The 20,329-nt window shown below is 36.8% G+C and overlaps 1 protein-coding gene and 1 long non-coding RNA gene across 4 annotated transcripts in view; one reads left to right on the top strand and one right to left on the bottom strand.

The window, feature by feature from the left end:
• The window catches only part of LOC105484626 (uncharacterized), a 540,758-nt gene that overhangs the window by 195,211 nt on the left and 325,218 nt on the right, over positions 1–20,329 (top strand). The gene's annotated exons all lie outside the window — the stretch shown is intronic.
• Positions 13,638–17,951, bottom strand: LOC105484628 (regulator of G protein signaling 1). The gene is made up of 5 exons (XM_011746443.3): positions 17,757–17,951; positions 17,313–17,393; positions 16,841–16,902; positions 15,285–15,448; positions 13,638–14,530 (listed from the first exon to the last, which is right to left on the bottom strand). Exons 1-5 carry the CDS (start codon positions 17,891–17,893, stop codon positions 14,345–14,347), a joined length of 630 nt encoding a protein of 209 aa, XP_011744745.1. The 5' UTR covers positions 17,894–17,951; the 3' UTR covers positions 13,638–14,344.

Below are 20,329 nucleotides of genomic sequence, written 5' to 3'. Positions count from 1 at the left end.
TTGTGAGTTTATTACTTGGGTGTCCTAGAATAAACCATTTAATATCTTTGCACTGGGGCTTCATAAACTACAAATGGGAAGAGTAGGTTAGACAACTTCTGATCTCCTTTCTAGGTATGACATTCTAGGATTCCAGAGAGTGAAATACAGTAGGGTGGATTTTTGTTTCCCTCTCCTAGAGTGGATGAGAAATCACTTAGGCAGAATGCCCATTTATAATGCTTTCCTGCCTCATATTTCCCCTCAGACACTACTGGAGTAGAACAGATATTTAATAGGTCCTTATTGACTGAGTAATGTTCCTTCTTATGGTCAGGAGCCCTCAGAGACTTTTGTACATATTCTCAATTTAGACTTCAGGGCATTAAAGGAAGATGCTTCATTTTATCAGTGACATTCTTTTTATTATACAACTAAAAGCGTGGATTTAGCTTTTGCTTTATGTGAGTAAAGCAAAGTTGTTGAAGTCAGGCATCTTCCTGGAATAAATGTGAACTGCTGTAATTAGAAACTGTTTCTGTCATAATTATGTCCTAGGGTCTGAAGTGTAGGTTCATTTCAATAAATGGAAAAGGAAAGTAACCCAGGCCAAGGAGATTCATCTTTGGAAGACAGCCTAGCAGAAATACAACATCATCCTACCTCAGACACTGGATTAACAAATGCCCCATGAGAGAAACAGAAACCACAGCTCATAGAAAAAGGCTCTGAACCATAAGAAGAATGTGAAAGAAAGGGACTGAATTATGACCACAGGAGGAGTCACACAAAAATCTCCCTTTGCGTGGTTCCCAGTGAGCTTGTCTGAAAGGGAAATGAGTGGTTAAGAGCTTTTAGTTTTAAATTTTAGTCGAAAGGATGATCTGTTCTGTTGCATTATGGCCCATGCAGAAAAGAAGGAAAATCGAAGTAATGATGAGGAGGCCACTTAAAGGGGGAAATACAATAACTTTCAGTTGGTATTTTTGTTTGTTTCAAAAAATAGACAACATTCAGCATAAGGTCACATGTATATCACTGAGGATGATAGACGATGTGGAGATATAAAATATGAAAATGAAAATGGTCATTTAAAGAAGCTCAATACCCCGTCTCTACTAAAAAATACAAAAACTAGCCGGGCAAGGTGGCGGGCGCCTGTAATCCCAGCTACTCGGGAGGCTGAGGCAGGAGAATGGCGTGAACCCGGGAGGCGGAGCTTGCAGTGAGCTGAGATCCGGCCACTGCACTCCAGCCTGGGCGACAGAGCGAGACTCCGTCTCAAAAAAAAAAAAAAAAAAAAAAAAAAAAAAAAAAACCCTGAATACTTTGGGGACATGTTTAGAAAACTCTAAGTCAGCATCTTCCACCCTTTTCATATCATGGTTCGTATTAAAAAATAAAAAAATAAAATGTGTTGATATCACTGTGGTGCATACTTTCAAGGGTGATAGGCCAGCCCTGGGATTTGGGCTACCTCATGCCCAAACTGACCAGACCTGGGGACTGAGGGATTAAGTAGTTTTGCGCACCTGAAACTTATTTTTGGAACACTTGTGAATCCTGTAAGCCATCTAATACTTTTTAGTAGGATATATGGAGAAAGAGACCAGACCTTCTGGGTAGTATGGAGGATTATCATTATTTCTCAAGTCACTGCAAAATATCGGCAAACATTGTTCTAAACTTATTAAATTGTAATGGACATGATCTTAGTAGAATTTAGTTAGTGCTAGCTGTTCAAGTTTGTCAGGCTATGGTCACAGCTATCAGTCATGCACACCAGAATAGTTGATTATCAAGTAGGCTAAAACATTCTGTTTTTTGAGATGGAGTCTTGCTCTGTTGTCCAGGCTGGAGTGCAGTGGCACAATCTCAGCTCACTGCTACTTCTGCCTCCCGGGTTCAAGCGATTCTCCTGCCTCAGCCTCCCGAGTAGCTGGGACTATAGGCGTGTGCCACTATGCCTGGCTAATTTTTGTATTTTCAGTAAAGACGGGATTTCACCATATTGGCCAGGCTGATCTCGAACTCCTGACCTTGCGATCCACCTGCCTTGGTCTCCCAAAGTGCTGGGATTACAGGCTTGAGCCACCACATCCGGCCTCATAGGCTAAACATTCTACTAATTATATACTTTTCTGGAGTTGCTTTTTCTGGAGTAGTAATAGATTTTTTAAACTCAGTCATCGATATAGATCCTATTGTCTAACTCTTTCTTAAGTTTTCCTTAGTTAATAGCACGTAAGAAATCGACCAGCTTTATTATTATCTGAAAATTTTCAGCCTCATCTTGAGTGTTTTAATGAAAAAGTTTTAAATCACCATCTGCCATGTGTTCTAATTAAATGATGTTCTGCCTTGTGGCTATTTTTTGCAATTAGTCCTTGAGATATAGGTTGTTTTGTTTTCTAATATGCAGGGAAAACACAAAAATAATAAGTATGTTACCGTGTTAACTAGAGTAAAGGTGGTAGCAAAGAGACTCCAAAGGCAATGGTGAAACATCTGCCAGTAATAGGGCAGGTAGACATCCTCTACTTCCCAAGGTCATCCAGGGACCCAGGATAGAAGGGTAGCTCTGCCCTCCTCTGGGGCACTGGCATTGTCTGCATGCTTAAAGCTGGGTGAGTGCATATCTAGGTTCTAGCTGCCAGCTGTATATTGAGTTTAGTAAGATGTCAGACTAAAAATGAAGTTACACGGACACACAGACACACAGACACACAGACACACACACAAACACACACACACACGTTTTATAAATCCCGGGTGGCCTAGGCACACACAGAGATAGAAAAAAAAAGGCAGAGAAAAGGGAAACAGTTGTCCATATGTGCTGTTTCATTCACCAGGTTGATTTTGTCCATCTTGCCTTCTACTTTTCATGATGGGGCATTTGCTGGGCTTTATTCTTTACTCTTTTTTGGTTCTTCGTCTTCTTTTCTTGATTCCCCTGTTTCAGTTCCGATTCCTTCTCCTTCCCTCACTGTCACTTCAGGAACCAGAGGTTTCCCCTCACCTTTGAGATAAGGCAGTTTTAGGATTGACAGCTTTGCCACAAATCTCTGACCAGAAGTTAAAAGGATGCTTCAAGCACTCTGTTTCTACAATTTTACATCCCAGATGGCTCCTTGATGGCAGTGTGCACTTCCCAGCTCATCAGTTTCCCCTTTTAGGTGTTTCCCATGATCCTGGCCCAGTGTCTGTCTTGCTCATCAGTAATTTTAGCATCCCTTTTGCCTATTTGCATTGATTCTCCCAGAACTGACCCTCAGCCTATCCACAGATATCAAGGGGAAGCGAATCTCTTCTCACTGTCAATAATGGCCCACTGGTCAGCTACTTTCTGGTAACTCCCTCTTACCTCAAATTGCATCAGTTATACTTCTCCTTAGCCTAACTCCAGAATAGACAATCCTCCGGCCACTCCTTTTCTTTCTTTCTTTTTTTCCACTTTGTTTTTATACTGTTTATTTCTTGAGAAGTCAGGTAAACCTCCATTTGATGATTCATCTGCCACTGCAGGGTCTTCGTCAAAAGTCTAATTTTGCAATTCAATATTTTGGAAAGAGAATTCTGTGTTCTTTGTTTTTAGAGTTGATTACTATTAAATAGACATCCTTCAGTGAAGTCACAGTTTCAAAATTGTGGAAATACTTAGGGAGTGAGTCTGCAAATAACCAAGTCATCATTCTAATCTATGAAGCTTGAAAGATACATTTAACAAATTGTGTCTAGCATAACCCAGGGACATTGAATATTTCAAAAACATTTTAAAAGATAATTAGGGATATCAAGCAAGATGAATCAAATTCTCAAAATGGTTAGCTGGTATAAAACTCCATGTCCTCTAGAGGCTTTTTGATGTTCACTGAGATATTATCTCATCTATTTGGATAACTGGTAACACTCTTACCTCAAATCAGCATCCGTTATATTTCTCCTTAACTCAACTCCAAATAAATCATCCAAACAAATATTTGTCATAATGCAGTAAAAAGAAAAAAAACAAGGGATTTAAGGTAAAAAGTAAATTTTCTGCTAGTTGGGTAAATTACTTTACCTTGCTCAACCTTGATTTATTGTCTATAAAATAGGAATAGTAACATCTCTTTCTATCTAATAGTGCTGTTCTGGAATCAAAAAACGGATATCTATTAGAGATATGAATACTGTATGGGCTTTTTCTCTTCTTACACCACACTTAGCTGTGCACATGCTATCTCTGGATCAAACCATAGTCGTATTAACTGCAGAATATGTGGCTGACTGATCACAGCACCTAACCCAGTGCCCTTTTTGCAGAATAGCCTGAATAAATACTTTTTATAAATAATGAACAAATCTCCATTTTAGATAATTTTGCCTGATTTAATTTTAACTCTTGTTTTATATAATATGCTAAGTTTATAACCTGATAAACTCATATTTTGGAAGTAGATGCATATTAAATATTAAATATATGATGTATTGCATCAGAGATCTCAAATGATTCTAGCAGGAGCTTTGGAACTGGAATGGCTCTTCAGAACTGACCCAGTTGAGGCAAGGGGGCTAGATCTTTGGACTGTGATCTGACCACTTATTGATTACAGGCCGCTATCAAAAAGGAGATGTAAACCTGGTAAGGCAGCATTCGCAAGCCAAAGGCAATTCCTGGAATACATTAATCATTGAGCTGTTAGCAGCCAAAATTCCCGGATGCTTGGAGGTAGAGCACCTCAATTCTAAAGGGAGATTGTGTACTGCAATATATAATACCATCCATCCTTCGTATCTTCTAGATATTATTGCTTTATATAGCAAGTTCAGATCCATCTGGAAATAGCTGTTGTTGGGTTCTGGAAGAACTCTTTTTCTGGGGAAGTCTTACGAGAGGTCAGTGGAATGAAGTGCTTCACCGGCACCACCACTGTGTTTACTCTTGAGGCCACAACTGTTACTCATTATGTTTATCTTCTATTCCCCATTCTAGTTTCCTGTCACACTCAGCCAGCCCCCTTGCCTCCTTCTTCTTCTTAGGAAGAAGCATGATTTTACTTTGCGTCCTCTGCACTTGGAAAGCCCCTCAAATGGGAACTCTGCCCCAGTCTAACATTACCTGCCACTGGGTAGTAAGTTGGTCTAATTCTCCATTAAATGAGCAAGCCCCTTTGACCCTTTCCCAATGCTGTGTTCTTTGACCTACATGTATCAGTAATATTTTGGCTTCCACTTTAATCTTTTAATTTTATTTGTCAAATAATGAGAACCTGGGTAGGAAGAAGGACATTATTCCATGGGAGACAATCCAAGACCACTCTTCTTCCATAAGGAATTAGGCTGCTGTAAATGTTTGCTAATGGTGTTGGTGATATCTAATGAGGCAAACACCTCTTTCAATTCTTCTTTCTAGCTGTAGACTGATCTGATTTTCAATGCAGTGGGCTTGGTCCTATCAGTGTTTAATCCTAACTCCACATGGGAAGAATGTCTTACCACCTCTTGAGTGATACACTGTTCCTATGTGTTCTCAAAGCTTCACAGAATGTTCAGGGAGTGTGCCCTCTTAGTGTTTGTCATACATTTTATTGCTGTCTCCTCTCCCTCAGACTCTGGACTTGCATCAAAGTACAATATGAGTTAAAGTATTATTTCTGCTAGCTCTGTCCAACTGTTTGTAGGCCAAATTTGTGCATCGCAAAACTTTCTCCTCATAGGATGAATTATTTCATAGGTAGCTATGTGGTCCTTTAGGGAAATTGGCCCTGTGAGTTCATGCCTCTACTTTTTCTGGTATGTACTAAATTCACACCTCCTGCCTGAATCCCAGGTAACCACAGGTATGTCTTCTAGAGCTGTACATTATATTTTCTTAGAATTCTGACTAATACTTGATGATTGGTCCATTTTAACCTCAAAGCATCTATGTCTGTATGGGATGTAGCCCTAAATTGAGTCAAAGCAAATGAATGGAAAATACATGTTGCGTGGCCAACTTGATTTCACAAAGTTTTTTTACCCGTTGTAAAATTTTCCATCCCTTATTCTTTTCCTGCTTCTTGGCCCTCACCTCCCTTTTTCTTGTTGTTTTTGGCATTTTGTCTCCCAAACTGTGCCCGAAATAAGCTTTTCACATATTGTTCTCATCTATAGCTTATATCTTCTTTTCCAGTCAGCTCTATCTCGAAGAACATCACAGGGTTAGAGAGATAACCTCTAATATGGGAACTGAGTAAGACCGCTTTGTGACGGAGAAATTGCCCTGTGTTTTTTTTTTTTCTTTTTTTTTTTTTTTTTTTTTCAGGATGGATCTATATCTCTTTAGAGATGAAATAAGGAACTGTTACTTTTTGAAAGAAATTTAAATTTATATCAGTGTCTTTATATTCATCGAATAAAATTTCCTAGAGACTCTAACAAATAATTCCCACATCTCAATGGCTTTTATGATCACTCATAAAAATGCCAATGTGAGATGCATATCCTTTCTGGGTAATTCCTTCATGTGCCTTTCCAATGTCAAGTTCTTTTGCTTCCAGCAGTGCTCCTTCTAGAAGGAAGAGGGTGGAGAAGAGAGAACAATTAGGTCTTATTGCGAGGCCTAGAACTGGTGGCTATCCTATCTGCTCACATTTCACCAAATAGAACTCAGTTTTATGGCCTTAATAATTCAAGGTAAAACATCAGGTTACAATTTGAGATAATACAGCAAATTCAAGGTAAAAGAGCTAATGGAAAATAAACATCCAGTCAAATATTAACTGTATAGTAACTTCCATAGAATTTTCTATGTTTGCCATCTACTTTAACAAGGACTGGGAAATGTAGTCTTCCTGGTGCCAGGGAGACTGGTGAACAGATAGTCTCTACCACATCTCCTAAAACAAACAAAAAGAATAATTTTTGGTCAATAACTATAGCTAAAGTAAAAAGATATGGACATGAGCAAAGTAATATCAGTAATTAGTAGACCTACTTATTCCAGCTCTTTTGGGCACCAATAATACCAGAGCTTATATTTATTTGTGAGTTACAGAGAATGCAATTCATCCAGTGATCAAGAAGTTCACAAAATAATTTGGTATACTTTGAATTCAATCTACTCTGTTGTGTACCTCTTACTTCTCTGAAGCCATAAACTTCCTCCAGGACAGAACAAACTACTCTCTCCTCTGAGCTCTCATAACACATTTTTCCTATCTGTCAAGGGAAGGTTGAGATAAACCCCAAGAATTCCACAAGAACAGAAGGAGAAGGGGCAGGATGTTCATGGTTCGTTAGCTTTATAGCATCCCATGAAGAGGCGGGTGTAGCTTGCCCTCACTGCTCCCCTATACCTCCCCTTGTTTTTTTTAATAGGATCTTTGCAAGGGAGTAGACAGCACCCAGCTGATTTGGTGACAGCAGAGAGAGGGCTTGCAGGAGGAGAAAAACTTGATGTGATGTGATGCCCAGGGAGGTTGCATACAGTGCTGAGAAGCAAAGTGTCTCCCACTATGGGGAGGAAGAGCCACCAGTCCCATTTGACTTTTTCCCGGGGACCTGAGAGAGCCCCTAGGCAGATCATCTATCAGACAATCTTATTTGTCTCTCCTTTATGCCTCTTTTATAATGCTTATAGTCTATTTTACTGCAATCCATTTGCATCCTTCTTCCCAAGAGCATAGTGAGCTTATTTTTACCCTGTTATTTATCATTTCAGTGGCTCTATCTCCTACTGAGGCTTATGGTACATGACAGGTGTCATTATTGATGAATATGTTAATTTATCGATTAATGATTAGACTCTTTTCCAGACTACTTTATCACTTCTTACTACCCCCATAGAAAGTAAAAATTGTAATCAATCTAGTCAAAATTATGCCAAAGAAACATTCTAGGAAGTTTCTTGTCTAGCTCTTCCTATGGGAACATGTTCTACCTATTACCTCTTCATAGTGGGTCGTTTGTCTCATTAACTGATGGATTTAAGAAAAAAGCACTAGACTAGGAGTACAATCTGTTTTTATAGCTAATTCATGCTGAGGGTTACAAGGCAGAGGATAAAAGATGAAACCAGAGCAGAATGTGTTGATCTTACTGACTTAAACCAAGCCTACTGAAGTTTTTCGCTTTCTAGATTTGACTAGAATAGCAGTATATAGTTTAGTGGGATGGGAGAATATCTGAAATTTACATCATTCTGATTATTTTTCTCTATGTAAAAATAAAGGATAAAACATATTCACACATTTTGAGGAGTTAAGGCAAAGATGATTGAACTAAAAAAATGTGCCGAAAGAGTGACTGGCTACCTTAAATCTTCAGCCCTAATTTTCTTTCTATTGACAAGAAGTGAACACTACAATCGTTCCATCAGTCACATAGACCCATTTCCCACAGGAGGAGGCAGAATACCTGCCCCAATGTTGATTTCATCACAGGCCTCCATGCTGTCTAGTGTTGTGGATCCCCATGATGGTTTTCTTTGTGTTTTACAGGTTTTTTTTGTTTGTTTGTTTTTGTTTTTGTTTTTTTTTTGCTCATCTCCTGGCCTGAATCCTAGATTTTGGTTTTGTTTCCTTTCTGTAAAATGTGCTTTGACCTTAGAGCTATTACTTGCTGCAATTCTTTTGAGTTTCTCGATCCTTGTTTTTTGTTCTCAGCCTGGATGGTATCTTGCAAGCCTCTGCTTTTGTCCAAGTTAAAAGGGAGCTTTGAGAGAAAACACGTGGAATGTTTCATATACATGGTAATTGGAATAAACCATTATCTACTGAAAATACTGCATAATTTATTTTGCATGTGGAAACTCTTGAAAGTGTATGTCTTAATCTTCCTCCAGTGCTACCATATTTTATTTCCAAATAGTTTAATGAGCATTTGTAATAGAAAGACCTCATTGACAATATGTTAAAACAAAGGACATTGCTGTAATTTTGGGAGCGCAGTCCAATCACCTCAGATGTATCCTATATTGCTCTCAATTGATTATTCATCGAAGCAAATTGCTCACCAAGTATTGCCTATTTGCCCTGTCCTTCCCATTGCCTTGATTATTGCCCTATTTCAGGCTCAGATTCTCCTTTGCTGGGCTACAAAAACAGCTTCATATTTGGGTTTGTTTCCTCAGTTATGTCTTCTTTTGCAAGTGTCTTTCATAATAAATCTAGAATTACCCTTTTTAAAACACAAATAAATCATCTCCCTTCCATGAAGAATCATGAGGTAATGGGGGGTCTTTGGAAAGACACAAACTGAGGTTCACATCTTAGGTCTGACATTCACTAGTCATATGTTGTTAGATATTTTTTTCCCGCTTGTTTCTGCATTTGTGGATCAATAAAACGAGTTTAACAATACTTACCTCAAAGAAGTTTAATGTGGATTAAACAGGTAACACATGCATCCAGCACAGTGCCTGCCCCATAGTAGACATTCAGAAACAATTATGACTTTATTCTTTTGCTTAAAATGTCAGTGGTTGCCTATCCTGTAAAAGATAAAAATTCACTCTTTTTGGAGTAGACTATATAATTCTCTCTGAATCTTTCCTAAACTACCTTTTTAGCTTTCCCTCTTATACTTTCTCTTTCCCTATATATTCCAGCCAAACTAAATAAATCACTATTGTTGAACACAGTATTTTTTTCCCTCATCTCCTGACTTTTTCAGACTATTCCCTGCATCTGAAATGCTCTCACCTTCTTTCTCCCCTGGTTGGGTTATATTTGTTCTTCAAGATCCACCCTAACATCCCTTCCCTGTAAAAAAAAAAAAAAAAAAAAGGAAAAAAAAGGACAAAACAAACCAGCTACTATTATGACAAGTAAAAGTAAAAATGCAAGTTAAACGTAGAACAAAAGCAAATCCCGTACCTTTCCTGGAAGAACAAAGCCAATGTCTATTATAATGTATTATACAAATAGCTTTTTTGCTAAAAAAAATCTTCCAGGAAGTCTTAGAGTTTTTATTTGGGAAGTGCAGAAGCTGGTTTTTCCTTCATTCGAGTGATATAGACAGTGTTCACTTGAAATGCTCCCTAAAATATTTGAAGTGGTCATACTCAGCTAGGTGGCTCCTAGCTGACATCTGACTCTGCTTATGAGTTTAACAGGAGAGGAAGGGAAGAGGATGTAATCATTAAATTCTAAAGCATAATAAACATGACCAACAAAGTTTTCTAAATTAAAACAATTTGCTTACAATACACTGTTTCTTCTTATTTAAATAAATCAGCTCCCTAATCCTGCAAGCTTGACTCCTTTCTCAATCATCAAGTGTACCATATAGATCTTCCCTAAATGGGGGCAATATTCCAAACTAAGGCATGGTTCACATAGGTTTCTAAATTTGGTTCTTTTGGACTTAGATTGACATCCCTAGCCTAATCTACTATCAGTTATGGAAGTTATGGAAGTTTTACAGTAAATTTATATAGCCAGCTCTAAATTACAGCAAAATCCTTTTTTGGCTTAAAATTTCAATTTGAGAAGGTAAAATATTAAAAGTATATCAGTTCAGTCATTCACATTATCAAATGAGATACATTAAGATGCTTCACCAATGCTTTTTCCTTTTTCTCTTCTCTTTTATTCTTCTCCCTCCCTCCCTTCCCCCGGTCTTCCCCTCCTCTCTCCCTCCGTCTTCCCATCTCCCTTTTCCTTTCCCTTTCTCCCTCTGTCTCTTTCTTTTTGTGCTGTTTTCATATTCAAAGTGAAGGAGCCACTGAGGAGTACATACCAAGTCAAATATTGACTGTAGAGAAACATTCATAGAGGTTTTGTGTTTTGTCTCTATTTTTTGTAGGAAGGTTTCATTTAGTTTAGGCATGTGGTAAGATACAAAATTTTGCTATTGGGATGATACAGCTTTAGCTTCAAGATACTGTTCTCAACAAAAAGGACAGAGTTATTTCTGTAGCTGACTGGTAATTTTTGTTCTAAAGATGTTTTCATCCTAGTCTTGAAAAAATTCTATAGCTATATAAAATAATTTATATTGATGGCATTTCAAACAACCTTTTACTATATTTTTTCCCTCACAAATTTTATAGTTTTTTTATTTTCAACAATAGATTGTCAAAGATTACTACTAGTATCACATACAGCTCATGTTTGCACACAGAAACAAAGAAACTTGAACTTCATTCCATGTAAGCTAAATGGGTAAATATGTAATTTTTATGAGATACTATTACCCACATTTTCATCTTCATAGATTCATAGCTTTCTGGGCTAGGCATATTGGAAAGTACTGCAAAATAAGCTTGAGAAAAGTAAATTTTAAAAACATTTTTGGCTTTTAGCCATGCATATTGTTTAATGCCATTGCTTTAGTATTACAACAGAACATAGCCTGTGAACTGAAAATCAGATTGTTCAGTTGGATCAAATTTTTTAAATAGTAGATATCATTAACTCTAATTGTATTCTGTGAATGAGCTAATGAAACAGTGACATCATAACAAAAAGTGACAACAGGGCAGGTGTGGAGGCTCACGTCTGTAATCCCAGCACGTTGGGAGGCAGGTGGATCACTTGAGATCAGGAGTTTGAGACCAGCCTGGCCAACATGGTGAAACTCCGTCTCTACTAAAAATACAAAAATTAGCCAGGTGTGGTGGTGGGCGCCGGTAGTCCCAGCTACTTGGGAGGCTGAGACAGGAGAATCACTTGAACCTGGAAGGTGGAGGTTGCAGTAAGCCGAGATCACACCATTGCACTCCAGCCTGGGGTACAGAGTGAGACTCCATCTCCAAAACAAACAAACAAACAAAAAAGTGAAAATAAAAATAAAATTATCTTTTCAAGTATTTTATATTATTTTGAATCTATGCAACCAGGATGACTTTTTTTTTTGTTTTTTGTTTTTGTCAAAATGAAGAAGCTGCTTGTTTTGATCTTCTGTCCAAAATCGGTTTTTGGCATTTTGTCAAGAGAAGAACCAGCAGCATTTATTGTATGACTGGTGAGTGTGTTAGACAGTTGCACTGCTTGCTCCTCACAGTCTTGAAGGCCTGGACTGTAATTAACGTGACAGTCCTTGGAAGCTACTTGGGAAGCTGAGGCAGCGGTATCACTTGATCCCAGGAGGTTGAGGCTACAGGGAGCCATGCTCATGCCATTGTACTCCAGCCTAGGCAAACTTGTCTCAAAAACCCAAACCCAAACAAAACACAAAACAAACAAAACGTTGAAGAATTACTTTAACTTTGAAAAGTGGAATGGGTTAGGAAAGGGCATTTTTGAGAGTACAGCGTAATCAAAGTGAAGGCTTGGAATTATATAAGATAAGATGAATAATCCAGTGTGACTTCAAGGTAGGAAGGATACCCAGAGTTGAGTAATGAGAGTTATATCATGAAGGTTACACGGTGGGGGCGGGGAGCGGGGAAGGGAAACGGGGGGTTCTGAAGCCCAGAGGGAGATGTTCGTACTTCGTTTTATATGTCATGGGAAATGACGTGGCCAAATCTGTGTTTCAGAAGATGATGTTTGTAGTTGTTCAGAGGATAGATTAAAGAAAAGAGACTGGGAAGACAAAGAACATGTCATGTGAATTGGCAAACCATGAGAGCTTGTACTAGGACAGGGGTAATAAAAAAGAGCAAGTGATATGCCAACCACAGACACTGATTGTAGAAGAATGATTGACAGAATCTGGTGATGGAATGAGTTGAGAGAGAGATAACTGATGATGATGATGCTTATTATCTTTATTATTATTATCACTGGATTCCCAAGTTTCTCTTACAATATGACCTGATAAAGCAGGAATAAAGCATAAAATAGAAACAATTTAAACTCTGTCCCATGAAAACTCAATAATTCTGTTTGTACTTGATCTGCATATTGCCCCTTACCATTGCTGTGTGCCTGATGACTGGGCCAGTCCATAGTGAGGTTATCCATACATTAACCATATTTCATTATGATATGTGAGTGACTGATTATTGAGTAAAATATAAAGCACAGGTGCGCGGGGAGATGAGAGCTGTACAGGCTATTCAGGAATATGCATCATTTGATGATTTTTCTGCTTTCTGTAGGTGAGCCCTACTTTGGAGTCTTTTTTCCTGCTTAGGTGACACTTAGGACTGTTGCAGACTTTAGTGATTGAAGAAATGCCTTCTGGTCAGTGGGTGGCAGTGTTACATAGAGGAAGGAGAATAGGTTGTAGTCAGAAGACTTCTGGACAATCCCTGGCCGTGTGACTCACCTTCAGAATCAGTTGGAACTTTCTTTTAAGTATAGATTCCCATATCCTACCCTTTGGAGATTTGGTTCAGTCATTCTGGTATGGGACCCCAAAACAGGGATATGTATGTATTTTTTTTAACATTCTAGATAATTTTGAGAGTTACCTAAAGTTATGAACTAGTGACTTAATCTCTTTCTGAGTCTCAGCTTTTAGGATTGCTATGAATGTTAAATGAGAAAATATGTCTAAATTTTATGAACTTTAACTCACAATAAAATATATGCTATTAATTAGATTACTTCTTGAAATAACTTTTCTATCCCTTTTTAAAAGACTTCAATTTCTTATTGAATATGGGATCATATTATATTTGTTTGATTTTGTGCCTTGTGATAGCAGAGAGAAAAATGATGAATTCTGTCTAAACTAATATGTAAAATATATCCACTAGATAATAGTTTTAGATATGAAAGGGATGGTAGAAAGAAGAATCTTATTTGAATTATGTATTTATTTTCAAAATCTGAGGAATAAATGCAAATTTTTAAAAGTAGCAAGGACTTGTAAACAGAAATTGTTTCTATATATTTTAATACAAAATCCACATTTATTATTAGCACCAATGATTTAACTTACAAATATATTCTGACTCCCTGGTTTTAAGACCAATAGCTTAAGTTAAACACACCCTTCATCTCTTTCAAAGTCAAAAACAATAAAACAACAAAATAACACCTACAAGCAATAGTAGCAATGGCGATTTGATAACACATACATTAAGTTAATGGGACTTCAATAGCTCAGTACAAACTATATAATAATATGTAGCATAGATGTCAATTGACCTTGATTCTTACAGTCTGTTGTAATCAGTTTCATAGCCTTTAGTCACAGTTTCTGTGTAACTAGAGTTACCTCGCCTTCTCAGTTCTGAGGGGCTTTCTAATACAGAGCTCCACTGTTTTTTATGACAGTACCACAGTATCTTCTTCCTTCTACGGTCTCCCTGTTTTTGTCTTGCTTCTGCTTCTTCAAATCTGTGCCTGGACAACTTTCATGTTAATCCATTCTGAGTCATTTGTTCTTCTTGGCCTGTCAAGACACCCAAAAAAGGCCAAGTTGTTCACCCAGGGATCCATACTGGCACATTCCTTCTGCACTTGATACTATCTTTTAATTCCCTTCAACCAGGGATCAGTCACTTTAGGCTATTAGCCTGCAGGTCATTTAGAAGATTTAAGTAAATATCTGATTTGAGGAACCTGGGATAAGAGTCCTTTTCCATAAGAGTATATATAACTTTTTGTGCTTCATCAAAACATGTGGGGGTTGGTGCTTTAATCTTCTTGGCTGTAGATTCTCGAGTGCGGAAGTCAATATTGATCTAAAAAAGAAAACCTTGTTAGTTAATATATACTTCTTATTTATGGCAAATTTTATGATGTTACTGTGTTTTTTGAATCTCCTTAGAAAGTGATTTTAAGGCCTCATTTAAATCAACTAAAATATCTCTTAAATGCCTTTCCAAAGTCAGCTCTATACTAGATGTGAAGGAGATAAGAAATACTACAAAAATGTCTTTGTTCCAAATTTCCTCATAGTATAGTTGGGAGAGGCAAAAGAAGCAGACATGAAAAATTTAAGTATCCACGTAAGATGATCCATATGTCACAAAGAGTGATATGGGCATTTAAGATTTACAGGAGGAGAAGGCTCTTTTTGTTGCTATTTTCTGCTTAGACCAAGAATATTTATCTGGTACTACTGTTAATTGGAAATACTTTTGCTGCTGCAATTGTATACATTATGCAAATCTGCATTTTCTTATCCAAAATGAGAGCACTCATTAAGGACTCCCTGACACGCAGTTCTGGTCAGTAACAATACCCTTAACCCTTCCCTCACCCTCATCATGGCAGCTGGTTTTATAAAATCAATCTCTTCATTCTACTATGCTGAAACCTTCACCAATATAGAAAATTAGATTCTCATTGCACTGAACTATATTTATATACCTAAGTATGTAGAAGTAAAATTATATACCCCCAAAAGATTTTATCTTGTTGTATATATTAAATGTTATTTCTGCATGTAGGGTCTTTTACGGAGAAACTGAAGATGATAAGCTTAACACTCACTTGTTTAGCAGCATCTGAATGCACAAATACTTTATATATCTCTTCTGCTTTGCAGGGCAAAAGATCAGACTCTGTTTTCTTATAGTCTTCACAAGCCAGCCAGAACTCAATATTCTCCTCACTGAATTCAGACTTTAGGAAACTTCCAAAGACTTTTTGACCAGCTAAAAAGAAAGGGGGGCGGGGCGGGTGGGAAGATAATTCATTTAAATAAACCAACAAATGAATACTTTGAAGAAGAAATTTGTAAGAAAAATACAATTGCATTCTATTCATACAAAGGTAAGAGACAGCTACTGCTGAAATAGCTATATTATAGATTGTAGAGATGAGAAGGCATTTGAAATTTCTTCATTCATAGAAGAGGAATCTGGGGCCAGCCAAACTCGTTCACAGTCACACTGCTACTTAATGGTGGCTACCGAACTATGTTTTGCTTCTATCTGCTGTTCGAATTGAAATTCTGCTCCCCTGAATATAAAACCATCTTTTTTATATGCCAAATCTTAGCCAGAGTAGAGAGTATTTTAGGGAAGCAAATACTGACAAAAGGCATTAACATCACATTAATAATTAGCAAATATAATTTCCCCATCTAATTTATATTAGCCAGAAAGTAGGCCTATATATGATCTGTAGGCCTGATGTACTAATTATGTTTGCTAGCGTTTACTGAGACTTTTATATTGTACCATTTATGATCCATATCTATACCATTTATTTGTTTAGCTGAATTATAAACAAAGTCAGCTGAGCTAGAGTGAACAAGGTGATTCCCAAGTAAAGCTCCTTAGGGTGTCTGTGGGGAGGAAAGAATAATCTCACTCTTTAGAGATAGAGACCACACTGCTCATCTGCACCTCTGAAAAAGGTCCTAATCTCATTAGAATTGTTATGCCCAAGACAAGGGGAAGGCAAGCTGATTTCATTCTTTACCTTCTCTCATCTGAAAATCTCCACAAGACTATTTGTGCTTAAAAATCCTTCTATCATGTTTATGTCAAAACAACTATCATGTTATAATAATGCAATTATTTATGTTATGTATCTCAACCACCTTCAAGGCAGTAAGAGACTATCTTTGATTTTGAATCCTTGGTACCTCTACAATGTCCTCTACATAAGAGTGAGATGAATGATGAATATATGAAAGATAATTTAATTAATTGAATGAACGAATCATACCTGTTACATCTAAGTGTAGAAAAATACGTTCTTTAGGCAGATTTCAAAACGGCAATGTACATGTTAATATATTTAGCTTACTTTTAAAAACTTTACATATCAGAATCCCAGCACAGTGTTTAATTTTATCTCCATAATGATCTATGAAAATACCTAATTTTCTTGGCAAATTTGTCTAAAAGGAGTTGGCAGAATTGAGTGCAAAGTCAGCATTATTAAGAGGCATACTATGCTGAAGTTATCAGTAACTACAGACAAACTAGAATACAACTTTTTGCATACTATCCTACCCCGAATACTGTATTTAGTGAAGCCATTCCATTTTTTAGAGTATTGCACTGAACCCAGAAACATTCAATAGTTATACTTACTTTGGTTGGCAAGAAGTTTTTCCAGAGACAGAGACCATTGCATTACTTCAGCAGCAGAAAGTCTGCAGGGGACAAAAATGTATGTACATTAGTCATTTTTAAAAATGTAAGCACACATGAAATAAGAATGGCTGTTACACTTTGATAACTTCACAAACTAAAACTGTAGTTCTAATAAATATGTTAAAATTTATTCACAAAATGCAAAACATCCCTTAGAGTTACTATAGTTATGGAAAAAAACCTACCAATAAAGTTTGAAAAAAATCCAAATAGATAAAGTCCCATATGTGTGTGCACACATTTGTATTCAATTTACATTGGTACTGATATAGTCTCACTTTATTTGGCATGTTACTTAAAAAAAATGAAGTCTACTGTGTGCAGTATTTATCCCTTGCTGGGATATAGAGAGGATGCATAGGCGTCTCTTGAAAATGATAATGATAGTTTAGTGTATTAGTGTACTTACATGTCCTTGGACTTGGAAGATTTCATTCCAGATTCCAGATGTGGGATCATAGATCTCAGGTATGCTTTCATATCCATTCCACTGCAAAAGACATAAAAGTGAATATTCATGTTTCTTCAGAATTCATTTTATTTGTAAAAATACATAGAATAAAGTTATCTAAGGAATAAAGCAATACTAAAAATGGTTGATATAACATTTTGCTATATTTGGATAGAGCCCATTTTTATGAGTCCATGTACAGAAAAGCTCCTACCCAATTTAATGCCATATCAAGATTTATTTTTTAATACAGCTGAATATTACTTACTACTCACAACAGACAATTAACTCCTCTGATCTGGCTAAACTAAATGCTCACATTCTCTTCCATTCATTCTCAATCCTTCTGCCATTAAAGATAACCTGTTAAAATTCACAAAGTGAGATTCTGAACAAACTTACAAAGTCTTTGGCCTCCTTTTTTGCATTTTGTCGTCTAGAAGTGAATGAGCGGTTCCTTTCAATTCCTTTGGGTTAGCAGAGAAGAACATTCCTGGCATTTTGTCTAACTTTGGAGTGGAGATGGCTGCTGCGCGCATGGTGCTCTGAGCAAATATGCGCGCGTCAACGACTCTGCTGCTTTATATAGTAGAATGCAGACAGGCACTTGCTGTTTGAAGGAGTGTGTTTATCAAGTGATGTTACCACAGACACTGGAAGTTCCCCCTTTCTTGGTGTGCTGTGACGTGTATCTTGAAAAAAAAAAAAGCATACAGTGATGTCTTGTGGTTGAAACTTAACCAAACGAGAACAGGTCACTTGATTAGAAAGAAAGGAAATTAAACATACAGAGGTACACACACATATGTCACATGTCTAAAGCATTAACAGCATCAGTCTTTGGTTCTGGAGGATATTTGTTTATTTTAATAGTTGCATGTTTCAATAAACTGTTTCATTTGGCGTATTATTTTATCACATAGAAACTCACATAGAAATTCATCACATAGAAACTCACATAGAAATTCATCACATAGAGTTGTATCTTACTCAATGCTTTGGATAGTCCTTGACTATAAAATTCATCTGATCAAAATATTTTAAGAGTTCTTTTTTTTTTCCTCAGGAAGCAGTGCAAAGTAAACAAATAATTTTTGTTTAATTATTTTTGCACATACCTAATAGGAGGGAAAGTTATGAGAGGCTATCTTCACGTTTTCCCACTCCAATTCTCATCCCTTATTTCCATGGCAGGAAATTTCCATGTTAGTATTTTCCAAGGCATGTGCTAGACATCGACTGGCAATACATAAGGTGATTTTAAGGGGTACATGGCTTTTAATATTATTTTCATGTTAAGAATATAACTAGTATATCAAACTTTGATTTTTGCCTATTTTGCATATTAGGAAAAAAAAGTTTAATTAAAACAAATCATAAATGTTTAATTGTATACAAATATGACATAATTTGTAAACATACTGATACTAAGTTTGCAGTATCAGAGGAAAAACTGTTCAAGGTAAAATAAAAGTCTATTTGGATAGACCAATGATATGTACTTCTTAGGTAATGATCTTTCACATTTTGACAGTACCTCTGGAAATAACAGTTTTAGCTTTAATAGAGATTAAAATTTAAAAGACAAACAAAACTCAAGGAACTAGATGACTAATCATGTATAAGGATAGAGAAGTTAGTAAATATAAGCTTTCCAGAGTTTATATAATGCGCGTGGCTTATTTCTTAAGAGTACCTTAAGCCTCCTTGGATTTTACTCCTGAAAGGACAACACTTTGCTTTGAAAGGACAAAAAAGCCTTTACTTAAAGAAGCTTCTGATGGTATCAGGTAACGCTGATAAAAGGGAGGGGAGTATTAACTTTTCTATTCTGGTTCTATCATCAGGATAAAGAATATTTGAAGAAAACACATTTACAGTATTATAAAATTCACTTATACACAGCCATCAACTTCACTATAATGAGCTCATTATATCATATGTAAGAAGCATCATTTTATGTTGGGAAGAAAACATGAGGCATTAAGAAAGATAACTAGTGAGATGAGCTGGCCACTTTGGAAGTGACCCGAATGAAACCGGCGAAGCTCAAAGACGGATGACATAAAGGCATTTGTTTGTATATTTCCTGTGGTTCAGTCCATACTTAATTTCCTGTTAAAATCTTCAACGTTGCTCATGTTTGTTGATCTAGTATCCTCTCACTCCTCTAGCTAATTGTGAGTAAATTATGTTAGAGTAAAATGATTTAAAAATTATTTTTGACAGCCCAGTATTATTATCATCCAAATATACTGACAGTTTCCAAAGAACAAGAGCAGCAGCAAAAGTTATGGGGCCAAGTAAGTTTGGGAAATGTTGGGCTCCTCACTTGTTAAAGAACTAAATCCTCTTTAGATAGGGAAAATAGTTTTTTGAAATAATGTTTTTTTGACACCATGTTAAGAAACTGTGGTCTGAGATCAAAATAAGTTGTGCCTGTAGCGTATTTAAGAACTGTTTTGATGCTCCCAACATTTTGCTACCCCTACCCCAATATAGATTTTGAAGCGCAAGCATTTACAAGTGCATGCTTCCACACTTGAACAGAAATATAAACTCTTGAAAGAGGGAGTCCTTTCAAAATTCCTGCATGACAATTGGCTGATAAGGTCACCTTAGTCATGCAGTAATGCAGCTGCTTTCTCAGAGGCTGTTTGCTAATCCATGCAAAGTCTGTATGTTCCAGAACAAGGCAAATTTGGTCAAGTTGTATCAGCAAGTGCTGACGAGCTCATGGCAGGGCATTGAAAGTTCCCTATTAATTTTAAAGAGAGTGCCACTATCTGGCCCCTCTTTGTAAAATTCACTAAGAAAAGATAAACTGTCAAATCATAACTTTATTGAATCAATGACTTTGGTTGAAATAGTAGAGGATTTCAAAAACATCAGTAGAAGAAACAGTGGGTCTCACAAACAATCTGGATTTCAGTTTTCCCTCTTTGAAACTGTGCTAAAACGTCTAGGTTGGAGTT

The sequence above is a fragment of the Macaca nemestrina genome, chromosome 1 (assembly GCF_043159975.1).
Source record: "Macaca nemestrina isolate mMacNem1 chromosome 1, mMacNem.hap1, whole genome shotgun sequence".
NCBI classification, from domain to species: Eukaryota; Metazoa; Chordata; class Mammalia; order Primates; family Cercopithecidae; genus Macaca; species Macaca nemestrina.
The sequence above is the reverse complement of the archived record's forward strand: the minus strand, read 5'-3'. Positions and strand labels throughout refer to the sequence as shown.

What these genes read in the sequence shown, in the direction of transcription:
- LOC105484628 (XM_011746443.3), bottom strand. Translation starts at nt 17,893, where the DNA reads ATGCGCGCAGCAGCCATCTCCACTCCAAAGTTAGACAAAATGCCAGGA. An exon ending in TCTTCCAAGTCCAAGGACAT is followed by an intron (nt 16,903 to 17,312) that starts GTAAGTACACTA and finishes TGTCCCCTGCAG; the next exon opens with ACTTTCTGCTGCTGAAGTAA. An exon ending in AAAACTTCTTGCCAACCAAA is followed by an intron (nt 15,449 to 16,840) that starts GTAAGTATAACT and finishes CTTTCTTTTTAG; the next exon opens with CTGGTCAAAAAGTCTTTGGA.